The following is a 26,141-nucleotide window of genomic DNA, read 5'->3' on the forward strand; positions in this document are numbered from 1 at the left end:
GCATGCCACTCACCTGCTGGTGCAAAACTCCTTTTAATTTAAATGCTGATTTAGATAATAATAATAATTATGGATGTATTATAATCCAAAGACTAAAATCGTATTTTCTTATCTTCTTTGATGTTATGTTGTGGTATGTTCAGAGCTTGAGTTTGAAAAGATTTTGTCCATTGTTTTTCATTAAAATAAGGAACTAATTACCCCTTTTATGCACTCTGTTGGCCACTACTAAGTATTTAAAACAATGTTTAATTCTTTGACCTTGGATCAACCTCATTTCCTCAGGCAGAGCTGTTATGGTCGTTCCAAAGTCCTGGGTGGAAACCAAAGGTGACCAGTCCTTTGCCGTTATGGCCTCTGAACTTCAAACCCCTCCAAACTGTGGAAATTTATGCTGTCGGCACTGGTGGTGTTTATATCAACTCTAAACTCTATTGCAATGTTCAGTTTTCTCCAACAAATCAACCAGTCACATAGTTGACATCGTTTTGTGTGCCAGGAGTAAGAGTTTAAACAAGCTCTGTAACTTAAAGGTGTCAAATCACCAAGTTTTACTCAAACAATGTAATAACTGTAATTATCTAGTATTTAAAAATTTGTTTTTCCCTTGTAAATATGTACATCTGCACCCTGCACCTACATTGCTTTTTTAAAAACCCATCTCTACAGCATTCCCCTGCCCTGGGGCAAGTCCTGGAGTGTTGGCACGACTCCACAAGATCTGTCTCCATATAAAGGAAGAGGGAGCATCTCTGGTTCGTTCACTCCCTTCTCCCAGACTGACTGCTCCTGTTGCAGAGCCCGGTCGGCTCCCGGTCCATGCTAACCCTCTGCTGCATCTTTCAAGATTGCATTTTGGCCTGAATTGAAGATAGGAAACAGAAACACTGGATAACTGAAAGTCTTTGAAAGAGTGAGTCAGTGGAAATATTATTTCCATGCCTTTTTCATGGTACACTTACCTCCTTCATACCACTGTGGTTTAATGTAAAAACGCTACCTTAGTTTGTCAGGCCGATTGTGCCTTTTTCCTCCGGGGTCAGGATGCTGCCCTATTTCACATCAGTGCTGCTGGTGACATTGATGTCCAGTGTTTGGACTCAAGACTTTAACGAGGAAAGGAAAACTTACAAGAAATCCAGAGCCAGGCTGGGAGCTTCAAGTATTCATGATGGACAAGGTGAGAAATTTGCTATTTCAGTGTAACATCAGTATTATTTACCTCAGATTTGACCTTCCATCTGCTTTTATCAAGGTCATTTTAAAATGTCCCAGCTGCACTTGCCAAAATCTTGCCAAAATAACCTTATTGTTGCAGTTGGTGTACTGGAATGTCCAAAATATGAATGTATTTATAACCTTAACAGTTGTAGAAAACAAAAAAGGTTTTCTTTGATTGTCTGTAAAATCTGTCAGAGTTTCTCTTATATGAAAGATTTTGTGGTACCTTAGAAATCCAGAAGGCTTTAAAATAATCCATAATATTCTTTAGCTATTTTTTAAGTGTTAGAGCTCATATGTGATGAACCTGTCTGTTTATTTACAGAAATAATTACACATAAAAAGTGATGTATTAACAAGTCAGTAATAAATTGTTAATATTTCTGGTCTCTCAAGCTAAACAATGTGATTAAAACAGAATCCATTATTTCATATGTTCTTTAAAATGACGTGTTTCTAATGTTATTCCTCTGATTGATCGATCGGCTCCTAATGACAACTCGTCTCCCGGAAGAAAAGTCCAGGGAGATTCAGTAAGATAGAGTTAGAGAAGCCCTCAAGAAGCCCTGCCTGACCCAGTCAGACAGGACAGCCACTATTTTCAGTAACATTAAATGTCTTTGTTTGCATCATACGCTAAGGTACTTTTCTTTATTTTTCATGTGAAGTCCTTCAAGAATCCAACATCTCTCTATCCACCTTGGACATGTGGCCGGCATCACTTAGTATCTTTCTTTAAGAGCGTTTTCATTTGTATCTAACTAGGTTCTGATACCAAAGTCGAGAACTGGTAAGAAATCCAAAAAGATCTTTGCTAGAAACCAACAGCCTGGCAGTCTGAAGGACCTTCTAGTTGAAACAAATGCTGTTCGCAGGGAAATTTCGTCATCTACTAAGCCAAAAGGGTTAGTGTGAGAATCACTCCTGCAGCCCTTTCAGCCCAATTCTGGATCCCAGTGAGGCATTCGGTTATTTCTTTAGTGATGGTTCTTGTGTGGAAAACTGGTTCTGAGACTTTAAATTCATCTTTCCCTTTTCTTTCTCCTTTCAGATTAAACTTAGTCCTAAAATTAACCCCTAAAACCACTTGCCTTAGACTTCTAAGAGACCAATAAACTCTTGATAAATGTAACTGAGTTCAGTTACTATTTTGAATGAAGTTTGTAGAGTTAATGTTCTATCTGTGTACTATAAAATTGTTTGCATGTGCCTTTTTTTAACTTAGTTACATTATTAAAAAGTAGATATTAGAATAGAATAGAAAATAATTCTTTATTTGTCATTGCTCCACATGGGTGCAACGACATTTTCAAAACAAAACAAAACAAAACAGAACAAAAACAGTGCAGGCAAGTAGTGCAAATTAAAGAAAATAAATATTAAAAAGTTTAAAAAGTTATAAAAAAAGTTATAAGAAGGACTGAGCAGGTGGAAAAAAATATATATACAAGAATATTGACAGGTTGTTCCAGTATTGCAGATGAGGTAGCATATCGCACTTAGTGTTGAAGAAATTGCATGGAATGTATTTACTGTTTATGTCATTATTGGTAGTTGTTACAGTGTACATGAGGCGTTCAGGGCAACAACAGCTCTCGGAAAATTATATATTAGTGATATTATTAAAAATGTAAATCCTAATCCTATTGATTAACATTACCCATTGCTCTCTTGCCTATAATTATTAACTGAGGTTTCCTCTTTAGTGTTGATCATAAATCAATTTTAATCCTGTGAAATAGGGTGAAATTTCTCAGCCTAATTTATTTTTAATGGAGATAGTTCCATATGAACGGCAAGAAATTAACCTGTTGACTGATTCTTAAAGGACTATAGGACAGATTGGTTTATTGCCTTACTTTACAGTTTAATCACATTATAGTCTTTTTATAATGGTCACTATTTAAGGATTACAGTGAGTCTGGTCCTTTGTTCTTACAGCCATCCTGGATGAAGACTGCAGCCTGGAGCTTTCCTTCCTGTTGGACAGTTCTGAGAGTGCGAAGGACAATCATGAGCAGGAAAAGCGTTTTGCGATGGACATGGTGGACCGACTCCAAGGTGCACGGCTGCCGACTGGCCGCAGCTTGAGTTCCAGGGTGGCCTTGCTGCAGTACAGCAGTCATGTTATCAAGGAGCAAACCCTCAGAGACTGGAGGGGATCAGAAAACTTCAAGAACCAGATCACCCCCATAGTCTACATTGGACATGGCACTTACACCACCTACGCAATCACCAACATGACGAAGATCTACCAGGAGGAATCCAGGCCAGGCAGCATCAAAGTGGTGGTGTTGCTCACAGATGGTGTTTCCCACCCAAGGAACCCTGACATTTTTTCTGCCATTGCTGACGCAAAGAACCTGGGCATCAAGTTCTTTACGCTGGGCATCACCCGGACAGCCAACGAACCAGCCAATAGAGCTGAACTCCGTCTGCTGGCCAGCTCCCCAGGCTCACGCTTCCTCCACAATCTGCAGGACGAAGACATAGTAGAAAAAATCTTCACTGAAGTAGTAAGTATGATCTCTCGTCTTTCGCCTGAAGGCACACACAAAGGAAAAGGGATGTACTGAGTTTACACAAGAGTCCCTCCAGAATGTCCACATGGACAGGCATGTTCAGGTATTTGACAATGCTCAGGAGAAACAAATGAAAGAATGCGGCTACCAGATCAGGATTAACGCTGATCTCAGCAGGTACATAAAAACTGTTTAACTTACCAGACAAAACGCCTGAGAAACAGATTTTAAATATTCTTTGGCTGCTTTGTATGAACAACTAGAATTTATTTGACTTATGGAGTAAAGACAAAAATTCAATCTAGGAGACTCACCCCTCCTCCAGCGTCACCCAATGACTTCTCCGTGCGTCTCCACGACAACCAATCAGCTTCAAGTCTGCATTAATCCTCAGCCAATGATCCTTCAAGGCTGCGCATTTAAAGTCTCCCATTCATGGATCTCTCTGCTGTCAGTCGAGCTTCGACCCTCCTCCACCCCACCGCCTCCATCGGATTCTCAGTTCCATTACCATCAGGCCTCCTCTCCATCACCAGTACCAGATCCGGGGGAAGACAATTCTAATTCTGGGGTCTGAGCGCCAAACAAATAAACATCCATTGTCTAACTTCTCTAATCTCATTTTGTGTTTCTTATTGTGAGTCTCTACAGGATGGAATTTTCCGTTGTGATTGCATGGCTTGTATAAACCTGTCCCTTTCATTTAAAAAAATTTATATCTTATATAATTCTCATTTTATGAACAGCAACCTATGCACAAGTGCCAGGAATAAAACCTGTTACCTATATACAATGCAATTCACCTGATTCCCTTTCCTTTTCAGTCCACCATAGCTGATGAAGGAGTAAGTACATTTCATATGTTAAATGAAAAACGTTTCCCATTTCCTTCAAAGTAATTAGGTCTGCTAAACATGCCTCCTGTTTTTCCAAGTGTCCTTTGGCTCAGAGATGTGCTTGTGAGAAAGGAGAACGGGGACCAAGCGGCCCTGCGGTGAGCATTCACCATTTAATGTTTCTCTACATGTGTCACTGACGCATCTCAAATTTTTATGGGGGACACTGAAAGCATAAACTAGTTCACAGTCAGCATAATCTGCAGATTTTAGGGGATTAGCCTTCGGTTACTGAATGCAAATAGGACTTATTGTGGCTTTCTTTTAACAATGACTGTTTGCCGTTCTTCCATGAAGCCCAGGTTTCTGGAGTGCACAATAAGTTGTCCGGTCAACAGATTCCCCAACCTGAACGGTGGATCTCTGAGTTGATCTATCACATAAAATCCCAGTAAAATACATCAGAATTTCTTGTTGTAATGTGACAAAATGTGACAGTGAGAATTAGTACTTTTGCAAGACATTGTAATGTTTTTATACTTTATACTTTCTTTGTGTAGCCACAGTTGTGTCTCATAGGGAGACTTCAAAGTGTTTGGGGTAAAGAAATTAAAAATTACATTTACAATTCTGCAAGAGTTTTGCACATTTTTCCTGTTCACACATAAACCGAAAGGTGATGCTAACAAACAGTCAAATCTAAGGATCCAAAATTTGCATTTTCATGCAACAATATACTATATTAACTACATCTGCCAGGAGGGACACATAAAGCAGGACCTTTATCTAAAATAAAGCTCAAATCAAACTCAAATTCAGTCCCGTGTCCTCCTCAAATAACCAACAGCCCAGTTATGGTCAAGCTCTGAGGTTGACTGTGCAACCAGACACCTGTGTGTCCAGGTGTGCTCACCTCAGAGAAATTCTTCAGATTCTTACACCCAGACAATAGGGGATCACATAATTGCTCTCATTAGTTTAATGACCACCAGGTAGTAACGTTTGGTTAATAGCGACAGACTCATATGTGGACGAGGTGCAGCTCAGATCAGAAACTACTGGCTGTTTAGTCGTTGTAACAGTCACAGAGCACTGACACCCTGTCAAGAATGAGTTGATATTCCAATTTGCAAATCTTGCTGAAGACAAGCTTTGATTTATTGGTCTTGGTGTCATGAAGTAAACTGTTAAAGTTATTTGAACTCTTATCTACAAAAGAACAAAATGTCAAACACAGAACATCACAGAATTGTGACCCTTATCTTGTTCCTCTCCTCAGGGTAAGAAAGGTCGCCCCGGTGATGATGGAGCTCTGGGGCAGAAAGGGCAAAAGGTGCATTTCTTTGATGGACGTATGAGCTGGGAAATTCCCCACCTGGCAGTGAAAAGAAGTTCATGTGTGATCTGTCAAAGGGTTATTGTTAATGTCATGTGATTGTTAATTATATACCTGAAATATGTGAGATGTAAGGAAACTGCTACGTATGATGTCAATCAAATATTTGCTTTACTTGTCAGTCAAAGCAAGTGATGATGGATGGATGGATGGATGGATGGATGGATGGATGGATGGATGGATGGATGGATGGATGGATGGATGGATGGATGGATGGATCCATCAGTAGATCTTAAATGAACAGCATAGGACTTTTTAAATTGTACTAAAAGGTAGGAAAATGTAATTTTTTTTTTTTTTCTTGAGCGTTTTTTTTTTTTTTAAATGCAAACCTTCCAGCTCTAAAAATAACTTATTACCAAATGTAACATCTCTCTCACATCAGGGTGAAGCAGGATTAAGTGGAATACCTGGGCGAGAGGGAGCTGAGGTAAATAATGTAACTCATGACCAAAGCTGGTTATTTTACTGATACCCAACATTCTGTCATTCAAACCAATAATTATTTTTATCTGCAGGGGAAGCCTGGTTACAAAGGAGAGAAGGTATTCAGATCAATGAAAAAAGTTTCACATTTTGTTTTTCAATATGTGTGTATATATATATATTTGTAATTTCTACACAGGGTGAAAGAGGTGAGTGCGGCACTCCAGGAATCAAAGGAGACAGGGTATGACAATATTGTGGACACATGCTAAATATACATATATTTACATATCTACAGATTTTACAGTTTGGTGATTGTTTTTAGGTTCGGTCATTACACTTTGATTTAATTGGCTCTTTTTTTCTGTGTTTGCTGTGCTTCAGGGTCCAGAGGGTTCAGTTGGAACAAAAGGACCAAGGGGTCTGCAGGTTTGTAAATACTTTTTTTTTAAATTCTTTTTATATTCTTTACGCCTTATACTTGTTGTTGAAAGAGTATAATAATGCATGTATATAGAAATAAATATCACATTTGGTAATTATTAGAATGAATTATTATGGACCTGTTGGAATTACCAACATGATTTCTATTTGACAGGAGTAATGATAAATAAATTGCCTAGTGAAACCGTTGAAAACCACCATGAAAAGATTTCAAATACTCTCTATTAATGGCTGTATGATTTTTCTGCCCAGGGGCTACCAGGAGCACAGGGAGACGTTGGATCAGAGGGGCCTCAGGGAAAGCAGGTCAATCCATCTTTTGACAAATTTTACTCAACTCATCCCACATATCTGCTGCGACCTCTACATTTCCTTTTATGATAAGTTTGAACAAGAGGTTGGAGCTTCAACACTTTGGTATTAACCCCAAAGCAAAACACCTTTGAGTCCCCTATTATGACTCACTACAATCATCATAATGAATACAGGATCTCTTATGGGCTTTTTCCTGCAACTAAATACAGAGTAAGAAGTGCCTGCAACAATGTTACTCTCTCCAACATGACATGCATTTATTGCCATATATGGAAAGTCTGTGTGCCATGTTTGCCCATGCAAATAGCTGTAGGCTGTATTAACAAGGAGGTGTGGTGGTCCCTTAGTAGCAAAATTGATGTCCCACCCCATTAAATGAGCTATTGTTTAAATGTTTAAATACACCTCATAAATAGTTATATTTAGGCTCTAAAAGGTCATAATCATTACATTATAATTTTGTCCCCTTTATATTTTAATAGCTACCTAAAATCAAAAGGAAAAATACAGAAAAAAAAATCGGCTGTGTTCTCAAATCTTTCCCATACAAAAATCAGACTAATTTGATCTGCAACAAAAGCAAGTACAGCAGCATCTAAGGAGCAAACAAAGTATCTGTCTACACAATAACATTTATGATTGTTATAGGAGGTAGTTGTTCATGTTTTATTTAAAGTCAAATGTTTAAAGTAACACATAAAAGTGATTTCAAAGGTAAAATGAGTTGCCCAATTATTTAAAGTCTAGTATACAACAGTTTGAAGCAGGTCATAATTTTCTTCTTAGGTTTTTGCTAATTTTGTTGTTGAAATTCAATTTGTGTTTTTTGCTTTGCTGAAAATCTTCCATCTTGATTTTAATTTTAACTACTGAATGTTTTTAATGTTGTCACACACAAATTACCATTACCGTGGTAGCAGTGAGTAACAGCTGCCTTACTGGTTTTAATGGCGTTTTTTTAACCCACCTCCACTTCACATTTGCTAACCAACTCAGCTCTGTGTGAGTCTAACCATAAGAGCAGTTAAGTTTAAATTTTTAGTTCAGAACTTTAGAAGTAAGGATCTGTTAAAAGGTTGGTCTTTAACCTGCACTAGAAAGGTGGTTTGCATCCTTCTTTAGTGACAGTGTTTAATAAACTTCAGTTTATTAAACGGAACATGTAAAGTGTTTAAGGTCAGAGTAACCATCTAATATAAAAGTAAAACAGTGTAAAGAGGTTTTCTATGTGGTTCACACAAGAAGATCATTGGTGACGCATTACCTCCTGTCTGTGTAAACCATCGTCCACATTTGTGTAATTACCACCTTATTAAAATGTGTCAACAGTTTAAACCTTCATAAATCAGTGTTTGGATAAAAAAAATGCAGTGCTTTTGAGATTAGAGAATTTTTAAGATTGTAGAAATATTTAATTTCAGCATCTAGAGTCCAATTAATACAATTTTATACTAAATGAAAACATCAAGAAGTCATCCTCTGCAGTTAAAAGGCTAACATCTTATACTTTTTTAATCAAAACCCACTTAAATAACCTGAATTATCCCTTTAATCTCCCATGCTGCTGCTTTGCTTAGACAGGTTACACCAAGACTACAAGAAGCGCCTCAATCCCATCTTGTAATTATGAAAGGTGCTAATGACGGGTGTTTTGTAACCAGATCCAAAAGTGTATTCTTTTTTTGGTTCAAACCTATAGAATAAATCAGATGGTTGTATAAAAAAGTTGGAAAGAAGTGAAAAGGAAAAGCTGAACCAGTTTCAAATCGTGTGTAATCAGATGTTTCAGCCCCTCCTGGTCATATGAAAACATGTAGAATTGCAGTCTACAAATGTTACCTACTGGTGAATTAAAATAACTTTAAGATACAACCGACCAACAAAAATACTATTTTGAACTTGTAAAATAAATATTTTTTTGTTCTTTTTGTCTAAATTAGTGTTCTTTGATCACAGGGAGAACGAGGCCCATCGGGCCCTCCAGGAATTCAGGGAGAAATTGGTATCGGACTTCCTGGTCCAAAAGTAAGTCATCATTTAAAGTCTTCAAAACTATGTTTTGTAATTATAACTAAATGTGATTAGTTATTTTCCTTGCGGGTGACATGAGTTATTTATTAAACCGTAGGGTGACACGGGGTTCCAGGGTCGACCAGGTCCTCCTGGTCCTCATGGAGTCGGTGAACCCGGTCCTCCTGTAAGTAATGAAGCTCCATAATCTGCAGATCTGTATTAAACTGATCTTAGTACTGTCTGAGTAACATGTACACTTCAACTTTGTTTACAGGGACCTCAAGGACAGCAAGGTGTTCAAGGAGAAAAAGGGCCCCAAGGTGAAGGGTTTCCTGGACCAAAGGTTACTGTTATTTATTGGTTGTTGTATAGTGTTAGAAAGCATATGAAAATAGTTGCTTTTTGTTTTGAAAACATTTTTAGGGAGGATAGAAAGGATGCAGGTGAGGAAAAAACACAAATTTGTAGGTATGCCTTTTCACAAACTTTACCTTGACATATGTGGAGCGCCCGACCCATATAAACATCAGGATCTCGCAAAGCACTATTCAGCTAAAACAAGTTTATCTCATCGTTAATACCCAAAACACCACTGCTAAGAATAACAAGAAAATGTATGCTAAAGGCTTTCAGTTGCAAGACTTTCACACACTCTGTGATTTATTGGCTTTTATCTAATTATTCTACCATCTTTCTTAGAGTTTTAATGATTTAAACTTAGAAAACATTATTTTTAATTGAGGTCACCTAAAACATGAGGAGAAACTGTTATCATGAAGTAGAAACAAAACTAGAGACTGAAAACTATAGAACTAAAGGTATTATAAAGCCAAAAGATAAAGAAGGAAATAAATCAGGATATGAGAGGCAAAAAGACACAATAGAGAAAGAAAATACATCTCAAACATGGAATCAAAACCAAAACTAAAACATTTCGGCCCATACATTATTCTGATAGAGGTTGTTAATATCAATTAATTAGAACTTCAGATTTTGGTCCTGAGATCAGGTTACAGTTTAACATCCATCGTTACTGTTACACAAAGTTTTATTGTATCTTAACAGATGCATTCTCCAGTCTGTTAAAATAAGCCCCTGTTCCAGCTCACTGACTCACAATTCAAATGTTTACTCTCTTAGTAATGTCTATGTTTCTTAAAAGCTTTGATCCAAGCAAGCCACAGCATGCTGCCACCCAAAACACACAGAAGACAATCCTACCAACATGTAGCACAGAAACGCACAGCTGGTAGGAATGGTGTTTACTGAAATACCAGAGACGACTGGTTTTACTTTACAATCTGTAAGGTGAAGTTAACATGAATGTATTAAAAGCAAGGTTGCACTACACAATATAGTCCATACTTTCCTGTTTTAGGCTTCCAGGAACTTTAGTAGAACCTACTAGTTACTTTCCAAAACAATAAAGTAATTTCATTGTTTGTCATGGACCTTTCACTGAACTTTCTGGGTACTTTTAGGAACCGGGTATATTAGGAGGTTACCTTTGGAGGAACGTTCACAAAATGTAGCATACTTTCAGGAGCTTTCATTGAACTTTCGTAGAACCTTTGCAGAACTTACCTAGCACTTGCTGCCTGCTAACTTATATGTACTTGGTAAGTACAAAGTTCAGTGAAAGTTCCATATAAGTACAGGAAAGCACCTGGTACGTTCTGCTAAAGTTCCATCAAAGCTTGTCATGCAGTTCCTGAAGCTACCCAGTAAGTTCCATAAAAGTCTCTTGAAAGTTACATTGAAAGTTCCCAAAAGATCCATACTTAGCAAGTCTAGGCTCACAATGGGGTTCTTGTATGAGACCCAGTTGGACTGTCTAAATACTACCCGTAATCGGGCACTCCGGTTTCAGCTGGGTCTCATTGGCTATTAGGAATATTTGTTCAAAATCCACAAAAGATCTAGGACTATGCGGATCCATCTTTTTACCCAAACTATATCAAAGCATTACAGGCATTTAACATGAAGCCATTATTTAACCTGCTGACAATCCCATCTGGGGCCCACTTTCAGCTCACTTCCTTCCCATATGGGCCCTATTTGTAAATGTTAGATAGGCATCAATAATAAAAATCATATCAAAAACTGTAGGTGCTGAAAATGACACAAAAAAATGTATTCATAAATTAAAAATCACACCAACCCATTCCAAGTCCTTAACATTACCAATTGCAGCAGGAGCCAACAAGCTTTTTCCACTTTACTTTCTCTCCTGGAATAATGCTGGTCTTGCTGTTCTGCAGGGGGATCGAGGGTTCCCGGGACCAAGAGGGCCGACGGGACAGCAGGGTGTAGGCATCAAAGGAGAAAAGGTGGGTTGTAAATTGATTTAATGAATGGAGTTAACTGTAACAGTACACTTTCTGAAAATTAAGAGGAATCCCACAAGATCCCCCGGGCTACGGGATGTTCTACTATAACATTAAAGCAATGCTGGATGGTTGTTTACTACCTTAAACATCTGGTCGCTGTGGGAAAGGTACAGCCAGCACAAGTCGTTGCAGACTGTACTGTCGTGCTTAATAATTATAAACAACAATTACAGTAATTCACGTTAAGTAATACCCGGTGGGAACCCACGCATGCACGGGGAGAACATGCAAACTCCATGCAGATAGACCCTCGGCCGGGAGTCGAACCCAGGACCTGCAAGGCAACAGTGCTACCAACTGCGCCACCGTGCAGTCCGGGTTTATGAACATACAGATGAAAATGAAAAAAAAATAAAAAGAAATAATGAAAGAAATGAATGATGAATGAAAAAAATCTTCAAGAAAAGAAACAAAAAATGCAAGTGAAAATTAAATGAGCATATTAACATTGAAGTCAATTGTTACAGTTAGAATTTAAAAATTTTTTAATTTATGCCGCATTGATCAACTTAATGTTTCTAAACTTGTTCAGTATTTTGTTCCATTTGCTGGTATATTTGATTTTTTGCAGAACCCTTTTTTTATTTCTGTATTTATTTTTAATCATGGCAATTTTGCTCCTCCACAGTTGTCCTGGTTTGAGGAAAAAATAGATATCTCCTAACTTGAACATTTCATACTTAAATGTTCAAAATATACATTTTAAAAAGTACTAGAACAATATCAAAATTTAAACCTGGAAAAGTGTCAAATTTTGTTATGAAAACTGTGTAGGAACCCTGTTTGGATCAAGGATAATGCCATAGTCCACTCTTTTCAGTTCAGTAAACAGGGCTTTTGTTTGCTGTTTCTGACCAGGGTTCTTGAAAAACATAAACTTTGAACTGAAGAAACTGAAGTTTTCAGACAGATCATTCCATAGTACATGCATCATGGGACAGTAATGCATATAAAATCAGGTAAGTCGTGCATTGTTCATTAGGATTGATTTGAACTGGCCATGGTGTTTTACTTCTAGGGTGAATTGGGACCACCAGGTTTTCCCGGGCCAGCTGGGCCAACAGGGGTGGGCATTCAGGGAGAAAAGGTAAGCTAAATACAATGTGATTAAATGTTGATAGGATCGCCTCATTCCTAAAAGAAACACACCCCATCGTAGCAAGTACTGTTTTAAGTAAGTCTTCAATCAATATGATTGTGCAGGGAGTCGAAGGACCAAGAGGTCCACCAGGAGTCAGAGGAGTTCCTGGAGAAGGCTTATCTGGACCTAAGGTTCGTTCAAAGGGAAACTGACTTTGTGCAGCAAATAAGGAAAGAGTTTATTTAGTAAAGAATCTAAATTAATTTTGATCTGAAGAAAGTTGGTACTTTGTTTGCCTTTGTTATATGAGGACAAAACATGAAAACCGGCCATAATATACAATATTTTAAAGAAAAGTAAGCTGTACTCGTATTATTACAGCTGGAATATTTGTCGTCTTATTTGATTTACACGCACCATGATTACGTGTTACATAACATGTTTAAATTAACTCATTGTCTCAGTCTAAGCCCAAAACTTAAACGTTTGGAACTCAAGGTTTCTGTAAACCAATTACCGCTCCTCATTTAGTGTTTGCTGTCACGAAAAGTTGTCATTCAAATCAAAACAAGTTGTACCTCTGACTTACAAGCAACCTTCAAAAGTATGGTGACTGAAAGATAAATCATTTTGATTAATAACTCCTAGTCAGGATTTCTTGATCTTTGAAACACACCCAAGTCTTTTAGGAACAGGTATTTGTTGATACTGTGTCCCGGATCGTTGAAAGCAATTTAAAGTATATGCTTGAAAACTCACTTTAAATTGAATTAAAGCAGCTTAAAGTGCAATAAAACAGCACGTACATTTTGACAGTTACTCACTCACCAACGAGGTTCCGAATTTACAGTCTCAGTTTTCACTGACAGCAACAGATATTTTGTTCCAAGAGTTTCTGCAGGACAGCATATACATTGCTATGAAGATGTATTTACCTTCTTAGAAATTTCTACTGTTTTTGCTTCTTTAGTCAGACTTAATTGTTACATATCGATAAACTGAATTTAATATCAGACAGAGATAACCTGAGAAAACACAAAAGGCAGTTTTCAAAAGATGATTTGATCTGTTAAGGGATAAAAGTCATCCAAACAAACCTGGCACTATGTGAAAATATAATTCCCTGTGGTTAAATCATGAATTAACTGTCATTACTCCATTCTTGGAAAGCTAAGTTCAGTTTCACTAGCCACAACCTGAACTGTAGAACCTGCAGAACAACATGAAGTAGGCGAAAAGATGCCCCTGGAGAAATTCAAGAATAAACGAGAAACAAAGTCACTGAAATCTATCAATCTAGAAAAAGCAAGAAAGCTATATCTAAGGTTTTGAGAATCCAGTGAACCACAGTGAAATTCATAATCTACAAATAGAAAATACATGGAACAGTGGTGAATCTTCCCCACAGTGACTGGTTAACCAAAATTACTCAAGGAGCGCATCAATGACAATGTTTTACATAAACTCATCGTGCCAGTTCCTGCCCCACAGCACTGTAACTCTGCAGCTAAAGAAAACAAAGGCATCACAGGATACATTTTAACCAAACAGCACCTGATCTTCCCATTTTTAGCAGCAAGAGCGGAACACCTACTCACCAACATTCCTTTCACCCCAGAGGCAAAAAACCAATAGAAAACTTAAGGGTGCAAAAAAAATAATACTTGTGTGCCCCTCTTTCTAATGCCGCCCTCGACAACTGCTCATAAGGTCTATATCAAAAACCACCACTGTGCATTACTAACCTTTTCTTCTCAGGGTGACCAAGGCTTACCAGGAGAGCAGGGAGCTCCTGGAGAAAGAGGCATCGGTGAACCTGGTCCAAAGGTAGGAGAAATCATATCTTGTGACAGGAGTTTTCATAACCATGAGAAGTCTGCTAATATGCAAGGTCTTAAACAAATTTATTCTCACCAATATCTACATGAAATTACAGGGAGAACCTGGAGCCTCAGGACTAGGTGGTCTGCCTGGTCTTCCAGGAGAAGATGGAGCTCCGGGGCAGAAGGTAAAATATGTTGTGCAGTGATTGACTATAACTTTTGTTGCCTACTAGTTTAGATTAAAAAAAAACATCATAAATATTAAAAGAGCTCATTGTTTCCTAATTAAGGGGGAGCCTGGCTTACCTGGCTCAAGAGGTCCAGAAGGAGTACAAGGAATAGGAATTCAAGGAGAGAAGGTAAGTTTAAATTATTTACTTTTGTGTAGGAGCACAACCTTTATTACTTAGATTATGTCTGGTGTTCTCTGTTCCAGGGCGACCAGGGTCTGAGAGGGATTCGTGGACTACATGGTCCTCCTGGGATTCCAGGACCTTCTGGACCAAAAGTAAACTAGAAGAATATTGTTGTTTGATAGCATCATTTGACAAACATGGAGTTTCAGCCCTTCACCTTACTTGTCATCCTTTTAAAACATCATGAATTTGCTGCTGGTGTTGATTTATGCCACACTAACCAAGCAGAGCCAAAAACCTAGTCTTTAATTTGATGTTGGCAGGAAAAATCTTTCTTTACACATGCAGTATTAAATCAAAAGTCTCGTGTTTCAGGGTGAACGTGGTATTCCAGGTCTGCAGGGCATGTCGGGGCAGCCAGGACGGTCCATATCAGGTCCAAAGGTAAAATAGAGATCTGAACATGGATCTTAGCAACAAACAGCTAAACTGTCAAATAAAACCTAATGCCAAAGATGAAATGAAAAAAAAAAAGGTGACATAAGTTATTAGTTTGACATTTCTGTTTTATCATGTTCAGGGTGAAGTTGGTCCTGCTGGACCTCCTGGTCCTATTGGGGAAACAGGTCTTGGTCTACCTGGTCCAAAAGTAAATGTCATCACTTCATATTTTACATGCTTTTACATTTTTTAAGTATCTGTCTAGAAAATAGCACTGTCAATTTTCAGTAATGATTTCTCTTTTATCAGGGAGATCGAGGTCTTTCAGGTCCACCTGGTCTATTTGGTCCAAAGGGTGAAGGCATCCCAGGCCCTGTGGTATTGTCTTCCAAAACATCAGAGTTTGCATATCTTAAATATCTGCAAACAAAACTCATAGAAACACTTTCTGCTCTGTGTTCAGGGTCCTCAAGGCATACCAGGGTTACCAGGTGAGCCCGGACCAGAGGGAGTGGGAATTCCAGGTCCAAAGGTTTGTACCGGTGAAGCTTTATGATCTGAACAATTCCTACCCCTATTTGTGTTTCCACTGTCCTTATGGGAATGCTCATCTCTGTTTCAGGGTGACATTGGTTTTAGAGGCCTACCAGGTTTACCCGGACCACCAGGAGAGGGCCTACTGGGACCACCAGTAAGAAAGATCTCATGCCTTGCGGTTGCATCAACAATTCAAAAATAGTTTGCACAATGTAGAAAATGAATAAAAACAAGCAGAGAGTTTGTTACTTTTACTTTGACTTTTATTTAATTGCAGACAGAGATGTAATGAATAAATTAAATTTAAAAAATTCATTAAAATTGTTTGTTAGTCCCAAAGGGAAACAATTTTTGTTATAGCTCATATCATGCAGGGATGCATATTAAGGGGGATGGCGTAGTTAAGGTTCAATATGAGATGATGCGGACAAGTGCTTTTAAATGGCTTTTATTGCTAAAGCCATACCTAGTAAATTCAGTCTCGGATGAAAGAAAAAAGAAATAGACAGCACTCTTTTTAATGGGGTGGACTGATGAAACAACATGCTAGTAAAGGTTGGCACAGCATTCGTAGGTTCTCACCTGCGGTCCTCCAAACATTCTTCTTGTCAGTGTGGCCCAATAATTTTTTTCCAGAAGTTTTTTTCCATGTGTGCAACCTCGAAGATTTCTGTCAAATATTAAGGTAGCAATTTTGGACTAAGGGTGTCTTTATTAGTCAGCGCCCTCTCAGTAAAGATGTACATAAAACTTGCTTCACTGTGAGCAGCTACACGGGTGTTCCAGGAGTTTCCACCTCATGGTAGACTTAAGCCTAGGTTGTTCCTGGATTGTTTCTGATCATATTAACCAGTTTCCTTGTATCTGATGATGAACCTGTGGGTTGGATTGTTGATACAGGGACTTAACTGGGTGTTCCAAAAGAACAATATTCCCAAAAATATATATCAGAACTGGGTTTGGAGTAGCTAACAAAGCTTATGGAAGAGCTCTCTGACCTGAAACCAATGGAAAAATATTTGACATTGCTTAAAAGGTGGGTCCATGCCAGGAAAGCAGTTGATTTAAATGCATTCTGCCAATTCTGCCAAGAGGAATAATCAAGTATTAGCCAAAGGTATGGGTACACCAATACTGTTCAAACTCTCTGCCACAGGGAGAAGTAAAAATTGCTTGCTGGACACAATAATTATATATTTTCTTCTAATTAAAAATAATTTTATTGTCAGTTTTGTTTTATCTCCTCAACAATAAACATGGAATATTTTAATGTTGTGAACAATATAGTTTGACTTTTGCAGAAAAAAGATCTCGGAGTTATTCTTGGATGTTTTCCTTATCAAAAGAAAAATACAATTTACAAATTTTGGGGGCAGTTTATTGTTTTTTGTTTTGTTTTTTTAGAAAAGAAATTTGCTTTACTCTATGCTTAGCAACATGAGCAAGATTTGGATCAAAATTTCCTAGAAAAAGTTTAATGAATGGTTGTGTCTGCATCTGAGTAGAAGTCAGTGGATGTTTGTGCTCCAACCTACTAAGAAATGTTCTGTTCTGTGAAAATCTCAGCTCTAAATTAGTACCACTCTTGAACTGCAACACCAGAACATCTCACATTGTCGTCGTATTTCATTTTTTTGTTTGCTTGTTTTTGCAAACCTAAAATGGAGAAATTGATGTAGTTTAACAGAGTTAGGTTAATTTGGTAAATCACTAAGTGTTTCTTTTTCATACTGTTTGTAATTAAATAAAAGTCAAAGTAAATCAAAAGTACATTTCTTTCTGTGCCAGCATTTTCAAACATGGGGTAGTTTCTACCATTGCCTTATATTTCTGAATCTTTGCTGAAATGTTTTGATGTAAAAACGAATACTTTTTTGTCCATAAATGTTTCAGATCATTTAATTTGTGCAGGTTTTCAGGACAATGATTCATAAATTTGACCGTTTTGTTAATAATAGGGTAATGTTGGGAGGCCAGGACCTCCTGGTGCAGCTGGACCTGCAGGAGAAGGCATTCAAGGCCATAAGGTAAATCAGAGATTTAATTTATTGTAACTCACAATGAACATGCTTTATTTTTGATTGGTGTTCCGCCATAAAACTAGTTTTATTATGAGGTTTGAAAGCCTTTTGTTAAATTCAGTTCATTTAAAATCTAATCTCAGGGTGAGCCAGGATCTCAAGGCATGACTGGACCTAGAGGGTCTCAAGGAGAAGGATTTCCTGGACCTAAGGTAATGGATTACTATTTAGCATTAACATCAATATCTGATTTATCTGCCTTTTCCGGAGAAATGTTTTCTTTGGCACAGGGGGACCGTGGTTTACAGGGCGAGAGGGGAATGAAAGGCACAAAAGGAGACATGGGTGATCCTGGAGTACCTGGAGAAATGGTAAAATATATCAGAATAACTAATAGTTTTTAAGGAGTGTATGTATAAAAGCTAGCATTCATCACACACTAGTTATAGGTGAAGATAAAACAGTTTATTATGGCACCATAAAACCAAAACAGTCATTGTTTTAATTTATTTTTCAAATAACAGGGGATAGCAGGGACCAAGGGTGAACCAGGACTTACAGTAAGTGAACTAAACCAACCAAATGCTTTTCTTTTCTATTAAAGAAACATTTTTAACTAATATAAGTTTGTTCCAATTCACAGAGAGAAGACATCATAAGGCTGATCAAAGAAATATGTGGTAAGAAATACACATTTTCAGGTGGGCTGTAAATACAGTAAAAGAAAGTACACCCTCTCATTTTTAAGGTTTTAAAATGTATATAATCTGGCCTATACCAGGTCTTATATGTAGATATTCTATTGTGTCAATATTTATTAAGTTTATTAATATTTACAAGTTAGTAAAAAACTAAGTAAACCCTTACAAACATAAAACTCTACAATTTAAAGGAGTACTTTCTTTTTACTATGACTGTACGCTGATGCTTAGCTGCTACTTTAAAAATAAGAAAAATTATTAAACTATTTTTACATTAGAGAATCTGCAATAGTGTCAAGATTTTTCTTTTTACAAAAAAAGTTGAGTAATGATGCTTTATCAGTTAATCACAAAATAATATAAACACTTTATTCGGAACTGATGTAAGTAATTGTCGACAAGACAACACATTAGACCAGGGATGTTCAAACCTTTTGACACATGGGCCAAACTTGTCAAGTCAAAAGTACTCCAGGAAAAAAAAAATATATAATTAAAAAAGTAACAGATAAACAGAATTTAGATTTTTTTACCAGCTCACAGTATTGCATTCTTAGTTTAGTGTTAATTAAAAAAATTAAGTATTAAGATTTTTTTTACTAGTAGAGCGATGTGTAAATCATTGTAGATCGAAAACTTAAAACAGGTTTTCGATCCAGTTTGTCGACTGAAATGTTTTCTAAACGTTTAGTCAACTAGTCAGCAATCAGGACAGAATTTGGATCACTCTTTTGAGTCACATTTATTGTAATTAGCCAAGTTTTTTAAAGTATTTAAAAGCAGACTTTGGTTCACCCAAATCGGCTTTTGAGTAAAAGTCACTGGATGGATGTGGTCCTTTTTACTATGAAATTAAAGTGCATAAAATGAGGTAATTGACAGACAAATACTGTTGGTTGTATCTAGTGTGTTCCCTTATAAGACCGGTTTAATTGCTTCGTAATAATATTGCCCTAATTAAAAATAAAATGTCTCCATCTGCATAAACTACCAAATTTGTATCATTCTTGGGGTTGGGGGCCAAACAACATCAGTCCAGGGATGGCAAATGGCCCCCGGGCCACACTTTGGACACACCTGCATTAGACTGTTTAATTTCTTTTCTTTGGTTTTTCTCTAAAATGTCAATTCAAGCTAATACTACAAATGCAGATTGAAGTAACATTAAAAAACTGAAATACAATCAGACTGCAGCTGCAGTAAAACACTCTCTCTTTCACTTGGCTTAGACACAGACAAAGAGTCGCAGCTGAAGCAAATAATTATGGGAAAACATACAGTAGATAGGTTTGGAGAAAGCAGATATCAATTTAACACATTGTGCACACATCAGCAGACATTTCGTACCGACAGAGAGGACGTGAAAACTAAAAACTGCTGTTAAAGTAAGTATTTTTTTAACTGGTAAACTTTAAGCTCACAAACAACAGCTGCATTCACCTGGATTGATATCTGAAGTAGCTTAGGCATGAGAAATTTCTTGATGACGCCATCATCCATGTATGGAAGGCTCTTTTTATGTTACAAAAGTTAATAAAAAAAAACAAAAACGTTTTTGAAAAACAATAGAAAAGCAGAATATGACTTTTTTATGTTTCATACTTTTTACAATATGATAATATAGGTCAGAGGTATCCAATTCCAGCCATCAAGGGCTGGTGACCAGTGAGGTTTACATGCGCCTCTGTTCCAACACAGACTACAGACTTTGACTCTAGTGAACGGAAGTCTGAAACTGAAAAAAGACAGTGTTTGTCTGCCTCTACAGGTTCAGAGGGGGTAGTCATTGGCTGTCATTTTACTATGATGTTAAAACCATTTGCTCTTGTGGGTTTGTGCGTAGAACATCATCAACAAAATTTGTTGCACATCAGCAGTGATAGGCTTATTTTAATTGTATGGGAAATATTTAAACAGGCTCAGCTACTATGTTTGGGCCACATGTTCTGTCTTTGACATTCATTTTCAAAACAGTAGTTTTTTGGATCAAACACAATACAACAGCAAGTTTAATTATGTTTTATTTGCTTTTCCTCATTTCTTCAGGATGTGGCATCAAGTGCAAAGAAAGACCCATGGAGCTTGTGTTTGTCATTGACAGCTCAGAGAGTGTCGGTCCTGAGAACTTTGAGATCATCAAAGACTTTGTCACTAGATTGGTGGACAGAACCACTGTTGGACGCAATGCCACCAGGATCGGACTGGTTCTTTACAGTCTAGATGTACATTTAGAATTCAACCTGGCTCGTTTTTTGACCAAGGAGGACGTAAAGGAAGCAATCCGAAAAATGCCTTACATGGGTGAGGGCACCTACACGGGGACTGCTATAAGGAAGGCGACTCAAGAGGCTTTCTTTAGCGCCCGGTTTGGAGTCCAAAAAGTAGCCATCGTCATCACTGACGGTCAGACAGACAAACGAGAACCTGTCAAACTTGATATAGCAGTGCGGGAGGCTCATGCAGCAAACATTGAGATGTATGCTCTTGGAATCGTTAATTCTTCTGATCCCACACAGGCTGAGTTCCTGCGAGAACTTAACCTCATAGCCTCTGACCCAGACAGTGAGCACATGTACCTCATTGATGACTTCAATACTCTCCCAGGTGATGATTTGAGTCAAACATGAATGTTCTGTCTATCTGAAATTTGTTGCAAAGAATCCAAATTAACATATTTGTTCATGTCTATTCTCAGCACTGGAGTCTAAACTTGTCAGCAAGTTCTGTGAAGATGAAAACGGTGCCCTTATTTACAATCACATCCCAAATGGATCATGGAACAACAACAATGGAATTGGTCTTAATAGAATCAATGGAGGATATGTTAATGGATACAATAGCTTTGACAATTATGGTTATGGAGACAATGGAAATGGGAAAAGGAACGAAGAGGAAACTAAAACCCAGAGAGAAACCAACAACAGAGGCCATGGTGACACATTCAAGCTGCCAATAAGTGCTGATACCCTTCCTCTACAGGTACCCCTGTAAACTCATCTGAATTTTTTATTAACAACATAGTTTTAATTAGTCACAATAATTTTTACAAGAAACATATTTGATTATATAATTTGGTTTTAGGTGGTGGAAGACGACAATGGGGGAGATTTAGACCTCAGGTACCATGTGCAGACTGGTAGAAGCGCATCTGTAGTCAATGAAACCACAATGTCATCAGTTGTGAGAGAAAGTTCTGCCTCCAGGGTGGAAGTCTTATCATCATCAGAAGCAGCAGCATCGTCATCATCAATGTCAACACTAGGGTCTCACACATCTTCAAACTCTAATCAGGTCCAGTCTGCAGTGAGTCCAAACTTACCTAAAGGTGAGCTCTGCACCTCTACTTCTTCTAGATCATACCTAGAATAGCACATAAACATTTAAAAGAATAAAATCCAATATTGCTTTATTCTTTGTTTTTACTGTGCATATTAGCTCACTGCTACACAGTTAGGACTTGGAGGATGACTTATAGATAAACAGAGCAGAGCTCTAAGAACATGTAAAAAGTTATATCAGATGTCCACAAAATTACAATGTTGAACCCTTTCATATCAGTCCTATGGTTAAAGTCATTATTGATGACATTTAACCACACACTATTGCACATCTGCCTACTGTCTAAGGCAATAATATTCCAATGTTTGCTTTCTACACATTTGATGCTGTAGCCTGTGCTACATGATCTCCAGACTGTCATGGATTTTTCTTTACAGCATTTAAACTTCTGTGGTATGAGTATAGCGATTTTGGCATACAGCTCATGAAAACCCAAAATTCCTATCTCACAAAATTAACATATTTCATCCGACCAATAAAAGAAAAGTGTTTTTAATACAAAAAATGTCAACCTTCAAATAATCATGTACAGTTATGCACTCAATACTTGGTCGGGAATCCTTTTGCAGAAATGACTGCTTCAATGCGGCGTGGCATGGAGGCAATCAGCCTGTGGCACTGCTGAGGTCTTATGGAGGCCCAGGATGCTTCGATAGCGGCCTTTAGCTCATCCAGAGTGTTGGGTCTTGAGTCTCTCAACGTTCTCTTCACAATATCCCACAGATTCTCTATGGGGTTCAGGTCAGGAGAGTTGGCAGGCCAATTGAGCACAGTGATACTATGGTCAGTAAACCATTTACCAGTGGTTTTGGCACTGTGAGCAGGTGCCAGGTCGTGCTGAAAAATGAAATCTTCATCTCCATAAAGCTTTTCAGCAGATGGAAGCATGAAGTGCTCCAAAATCTCCTGATAGCTAGCTGCATTGACCCTGCCCTTGATAAAACACAGTGGACCAACACCAGCAGCTGACACGGCACCCCAGACCATCACTGACTGTGGGTATTTGACACTGGACTTCTGGCATTTTGGCATTTCCTTCTCCCCAGTCTTCCTCCAGACTCTGGCACCTTGATTTCTGAATGACATGCAGAATTTGCTTTCATCCGAAAAAAGTACTTTGGACCACTGAGCAACAGTCCAGTGCCGCTTCTCTGTAGCCCAGGTCAGGCGCTTCTGCCGCTGTTTCTGGTTCAAAAGTGGCTTGACCTGGGGAATGCGGCACCTGTAGCCCACTGAGGTGCCTTGATACAGCACTCTGGGAACAGCCTATTCGTTCAGAAATTTCTTTCTGTGTCTTACCCTCTTGCTTGAGGGTGTCAATAGTGGCCTTCTGGACAGCAGTCAGGTCGGCAGTCTTACCCATGATTGGGGTTTTGAGTGATGAACCAGGCTGGGAGTTTTAAAGGCCTCAGGAATCTTTTGCAGGTGTTTAGAGTTAACTCGTTGTTTCAGATGATTAGGTTCATAGCTCGTTTAGAGACCCTTTTAATGATATACTAATTTTGTGAGATAGGAATTTTGGGTTTTCATGAGCTGTATGCCAAAATCATCTGTATTAAGACAATAAAAGACCTGAAATATTTCAGTTAGTGTGCAATGAATCTAAAATATATGAATGTTAAATTTTCATCATGACATTATGGAAAATAATTAACTTTATCACAATATGCTAATATTTTGAGAAGGACCTGTAGTCTTTTGGCTGACTGAAGGTAGGCCAGGTTCTTATGATCTGTCCAAACCTGAATGGGATGCTCGGCACCCTCAAGCCAGTGACGCCATTCTTCTAAGGCTAATTTGATAGCCAATAGTTCTCTGTCACCCACATCATAATTTCTTTCAGAGTTACTTAGTCTGTGGGGAAAAAAAGCACAAGGATGTAGCCTTCCATCTTCTGAATTCTGAGACAGCACCGCCCCGACCCCAATGTCTGAAGCATCAACCTCCAAGATAAATTGTTTAGAAGAATGTGGGTGAACTAAGATTGGAGCTTGAGAAAACTTCTGCTTTAAGGCCCGGAAAGCTCTGTCAGCCTCCGGCGTCCAGGAGAATGTAATCTTTGAGGAGGTTAAAGTGTTAAGGGGGGCTGCTGTCAGACTGTAATCCTTGATGAAACGCCTATAAAAGTTTGCAAACCCTAAGAACCGCTGCAATGCTTTGCGGGAGTCTGGTACAGGCCATTCCAATACAAAAAAAGAAATCTTTTCCCTGTGGTTACCCGACAACACGAGTTCTAAGGGCTTGGTGCGCTGAGTTATCTGTTATAACTTCTGACCATCTAAGGCTAAAACTGAACATGGTGAAGAGAGAGTCTCTACCTTGATTCCGGCCTTGTTAACCAGCTCAGAATCTATCAGGTTTTGTTCACTGCCGGAATCCACCAAGGCAGATTCAGCCACCACTGAGTCTGATTCCCAGCAGAGATCTTCCCTTGTTTTAAATATGTAGTCCTCCTGAATATGGAGAGATACTCCACCTCCAGTTCTATTTTTTTCTCACATAATGGACTGAACTGTATGTAGGTAATTTACAATGTTCAGTTGAATTTTCTGTTGGTCATGTCTCTGATAAAGCAATGACTGAAAAACTGGAACTGAAAAAGTTTCAGCATAGATACAAAAATTAATAAACTGGTCATATTTACAAGGTAAACTTTATACATTTAAATGAAAAATAGAGAATATATTCAAATCTAAAGAACCACATAAATCATTAAACTGTAATTTAGTATAAGAACTACAGAGATCAGATAAATCAAATGATGAGAAAAAATTCTCATCCGGGTCCACACCAAATTATAGGTTTGTTTCACAGGCATCCAATGGCTTAAATGTCTCATTTTCAAAGTGAGATTTATTGAGATCCATTGAAAAAAAGATAAATAATCTAAATAATCTTAATTCGGAAGAGGTGACCAATATTAAGACCAGTGAATTTACATCAGATATTTGCCTTACTTTGTTTTTAAAGGTTTTTGACTTGTTGGATGGACAATAAGCTTGTCATATCTTAAGTATGCAATATCCTCTCTCTGTCTAGCTGCCTTTATTTCTGGAAGCAGAGCTCTTCTTTTCTGACGCACAGTTTCAGAAACGTCTTCACTGATGAAAATCTGACAGCCCTCAAATTCTTGGTTTTACTAAGTACAGCAATTTTGTCTTTCAACTGGAAAAATCTGAAAACTATGGGCCTAGGTTTGTCCAATGATGACTTTGGTCTCTCATTATTGTTGGCCAACTACAGCTCAGTTGTAGTATGATCAAACTGCAGTTTGTCTCTAAAAACTTCCTCACTTACTCCTCAGATTCAGACGCCTTTTCATTTACAGACTCTTCAGTGCCTTCCACAACAATATTGTGGCATCTTATTTGATCCTCTTGGTATTCAACCTTTTCACAAACAGAAATCAAGCTTGTACCAATTGCATCCACATCAGTTTTTATCTTATACCAGCTGTTAATGCAGTTTGAGCATGACTTTTTCAGATCATCAGTCTTTTTGTGTCATTTCCAGGCTCACCTTGAGATCGTATACTTGCTGTTAGAGTTCATCAATCCTCTTATTGGAAGAATCCATGATGATCTGGAAACAACTTTTAACTTTTTTTCCCTGTTGTCCAAGTAAAGTCTTGTAAAAATCCTTCTGCTGTTCCAACAATTCACGCACTTGAGTCATGGTGACATATTTCTCAGTGGTGGTACTTGAGGCTTTGGGAGGCATGGTTTGGTCCTGTGGGCATGCCAGGCCAAAATACCAGACAAAATCTCCACAAACTGTCCAAAGTGTCCAAACTAATTTAGAGTGATCACAATTTCCTAATTACAGATGTATTTATTTTTCTCATTTCTACCAATTAAATAAAAGGAAGATTGTTTCTTAGGATTCCTTGGATTTGTGTTGGATTAACAATAAGCCATAACTCAGACAACCCCAGCAGCAGCCATCTTGAAATCGTTGATGATTTTATCATAAACAGGCTCAAATGATTTATCATTTGGATTTTGGTGCTTTTGGCCTTAGATATTTGGGGCCACTTATACACTGTTTCTAGAGCATTAAACATTTAGCCCAAGATGGTCAGGTAATCATTACTTGTAGCAAGAAAAAGTAACAAGTTAACACCATGGCAAACATAATTCCAATCCAATCTGTTTACACAAGAGTCCACTATCTTTTACACACTTTATCCAGGTGACAGCAGCTTTATCCAAAGGGAATATAACCTGCACCAGAATTGCTTGGCAAAAAATGTAAAGTTCACAAAACAAAATACAGTTTA

The 26,141-nt window shown here is 37.9% G+C and overlaps 1 protein-coding gene across 1 annotated transcript in view; it reads left to right on the top strand.

Moving 5' to 3' along the window:
- col28a2a (collagen, type XXVIII, alpha 2a) overlaps positions 1-26,141 on the top strand; it is a 28,782-nt gene that overhangs the window by 1,518 nt on the left and 1,123 nt on the right. The window contains exons 3-36 of the mRNA XM_047370254.1: positions 286-913; positions 1,006-1,180; positions 3,163-3,737; positions 4,568-4,588; positions 4,678-4,737; positions 5,859-5,912; positions 6,361-6,405; positions 6,494-6,520; positions 6,601-6,645; positions 6,786-6,830; positions 7,098-7,151; positions 9,117-9,185; positions 9,289-9,357; positions 9,448-9,516; positions 11,435-11,503; positions 12,582-12,650; positions 12,767-12,835; positions 14,403-14,471; positions 14,581-14,652; positions 14,758-14,826; positions 14,904-14,975; positions 15,199-15,267; positions 15,404-15,472; positions 15,574-15,642; positions 15,728-15,796; positions 15,887-15,955; positions 17,760-17,828; positions 17,966-18,034; positions 18,113-18,193; positions 18,347-18,382; positions 18,466-18,502; positions 20,570-21,127; positions 21,219-21,502; positions 21,605-21,848. Coding sequence (XP_047226210.1) covers positions 1,045-1,180; positions 3,163-3,737; positions 4,568-4,588; positions 4,678-4,737; positions 5,859-5,912; positions 6,361-6,405; positions 6,494-6,520; positions 6,601-6,645; positions 6,786-6,830; positions 7,098-7,151; positions 9,117-9,185; positions 9,289-9,357; positions 9,448-9,516; positions 11,435-11,503; positions 12,582-12,650; positions 12,767-12,835; positions 14,403-14,471; positions 14,581-14,652; positions 14,758-14,826; positions 14,904-14,975; positions 15,199-15,267; positions 15,404-15,472; positions 15,574-15,642; positions 15,728-15,796; positions 15,887-15,955; positions 17,760-17,828; positions 17,966-18,034; positions 18,113-18,193; positions 18,347-18,382; positions 18,466-18,502; positions 20,570-21,127; positions 21,219-21,502; positions 21,605-21,848 — 3,481 coding nt within the window. The 5' untranslated portion in view covers positions 286-913; positions 1,006-1,044. The remainder of the gene's footprint in view (positions 1-285; positions 914-1,005; positions 1,181-3,162; positions 3,738-4,567; positions 4,589-4,677; positions 4,738-5,858; positions 5,913-6,360; positions 6,406-6,493; positions 6,521-6,600; positions 6,646-6,785; positions 6,831-7,097; positions 7,152-9,116; positions 9,186-9,288; positions 9,358-9,447; positions 9,517-11,434; positions 11,504-12,581; positions 12,651-12,766; positions 12,836-14,402; positions 14,472-14,580; positions 14,653-14,757; positions 14,827-14,903; positions 14,976-15,198; positions 15,268-15,403; positions 15,473-15,573; positions 15,643-15,727; positions 15,797-15,886; positions 15,956-17,759; positions 17,829-17,965; positions 18,035-18,112; positions 18,194-18,346; positions 18,383-18,465; positions 18,503-20,569; positions 21,128-21,218; positions 21,503-21,604; positions 21,849-26,141) is intronic.

This window comes from Girardinichthys multiradiatus, chromosome 7, assembly GCF_021462225.1.
Source record: "Girardinichthys multiradiatus isolate DD_20200921_A chromosome 7, DD_fGirMul_XY1, whole genome shotgun sequence".
In the NCBI taxonomy this organism is placed as follows: Eukaryota; Metazoa; Chordata; class Actinopteri; order Cyprinodontiformes; family Goodeidae; genus Girardinichthys; species Girardinichthys multiradiatus.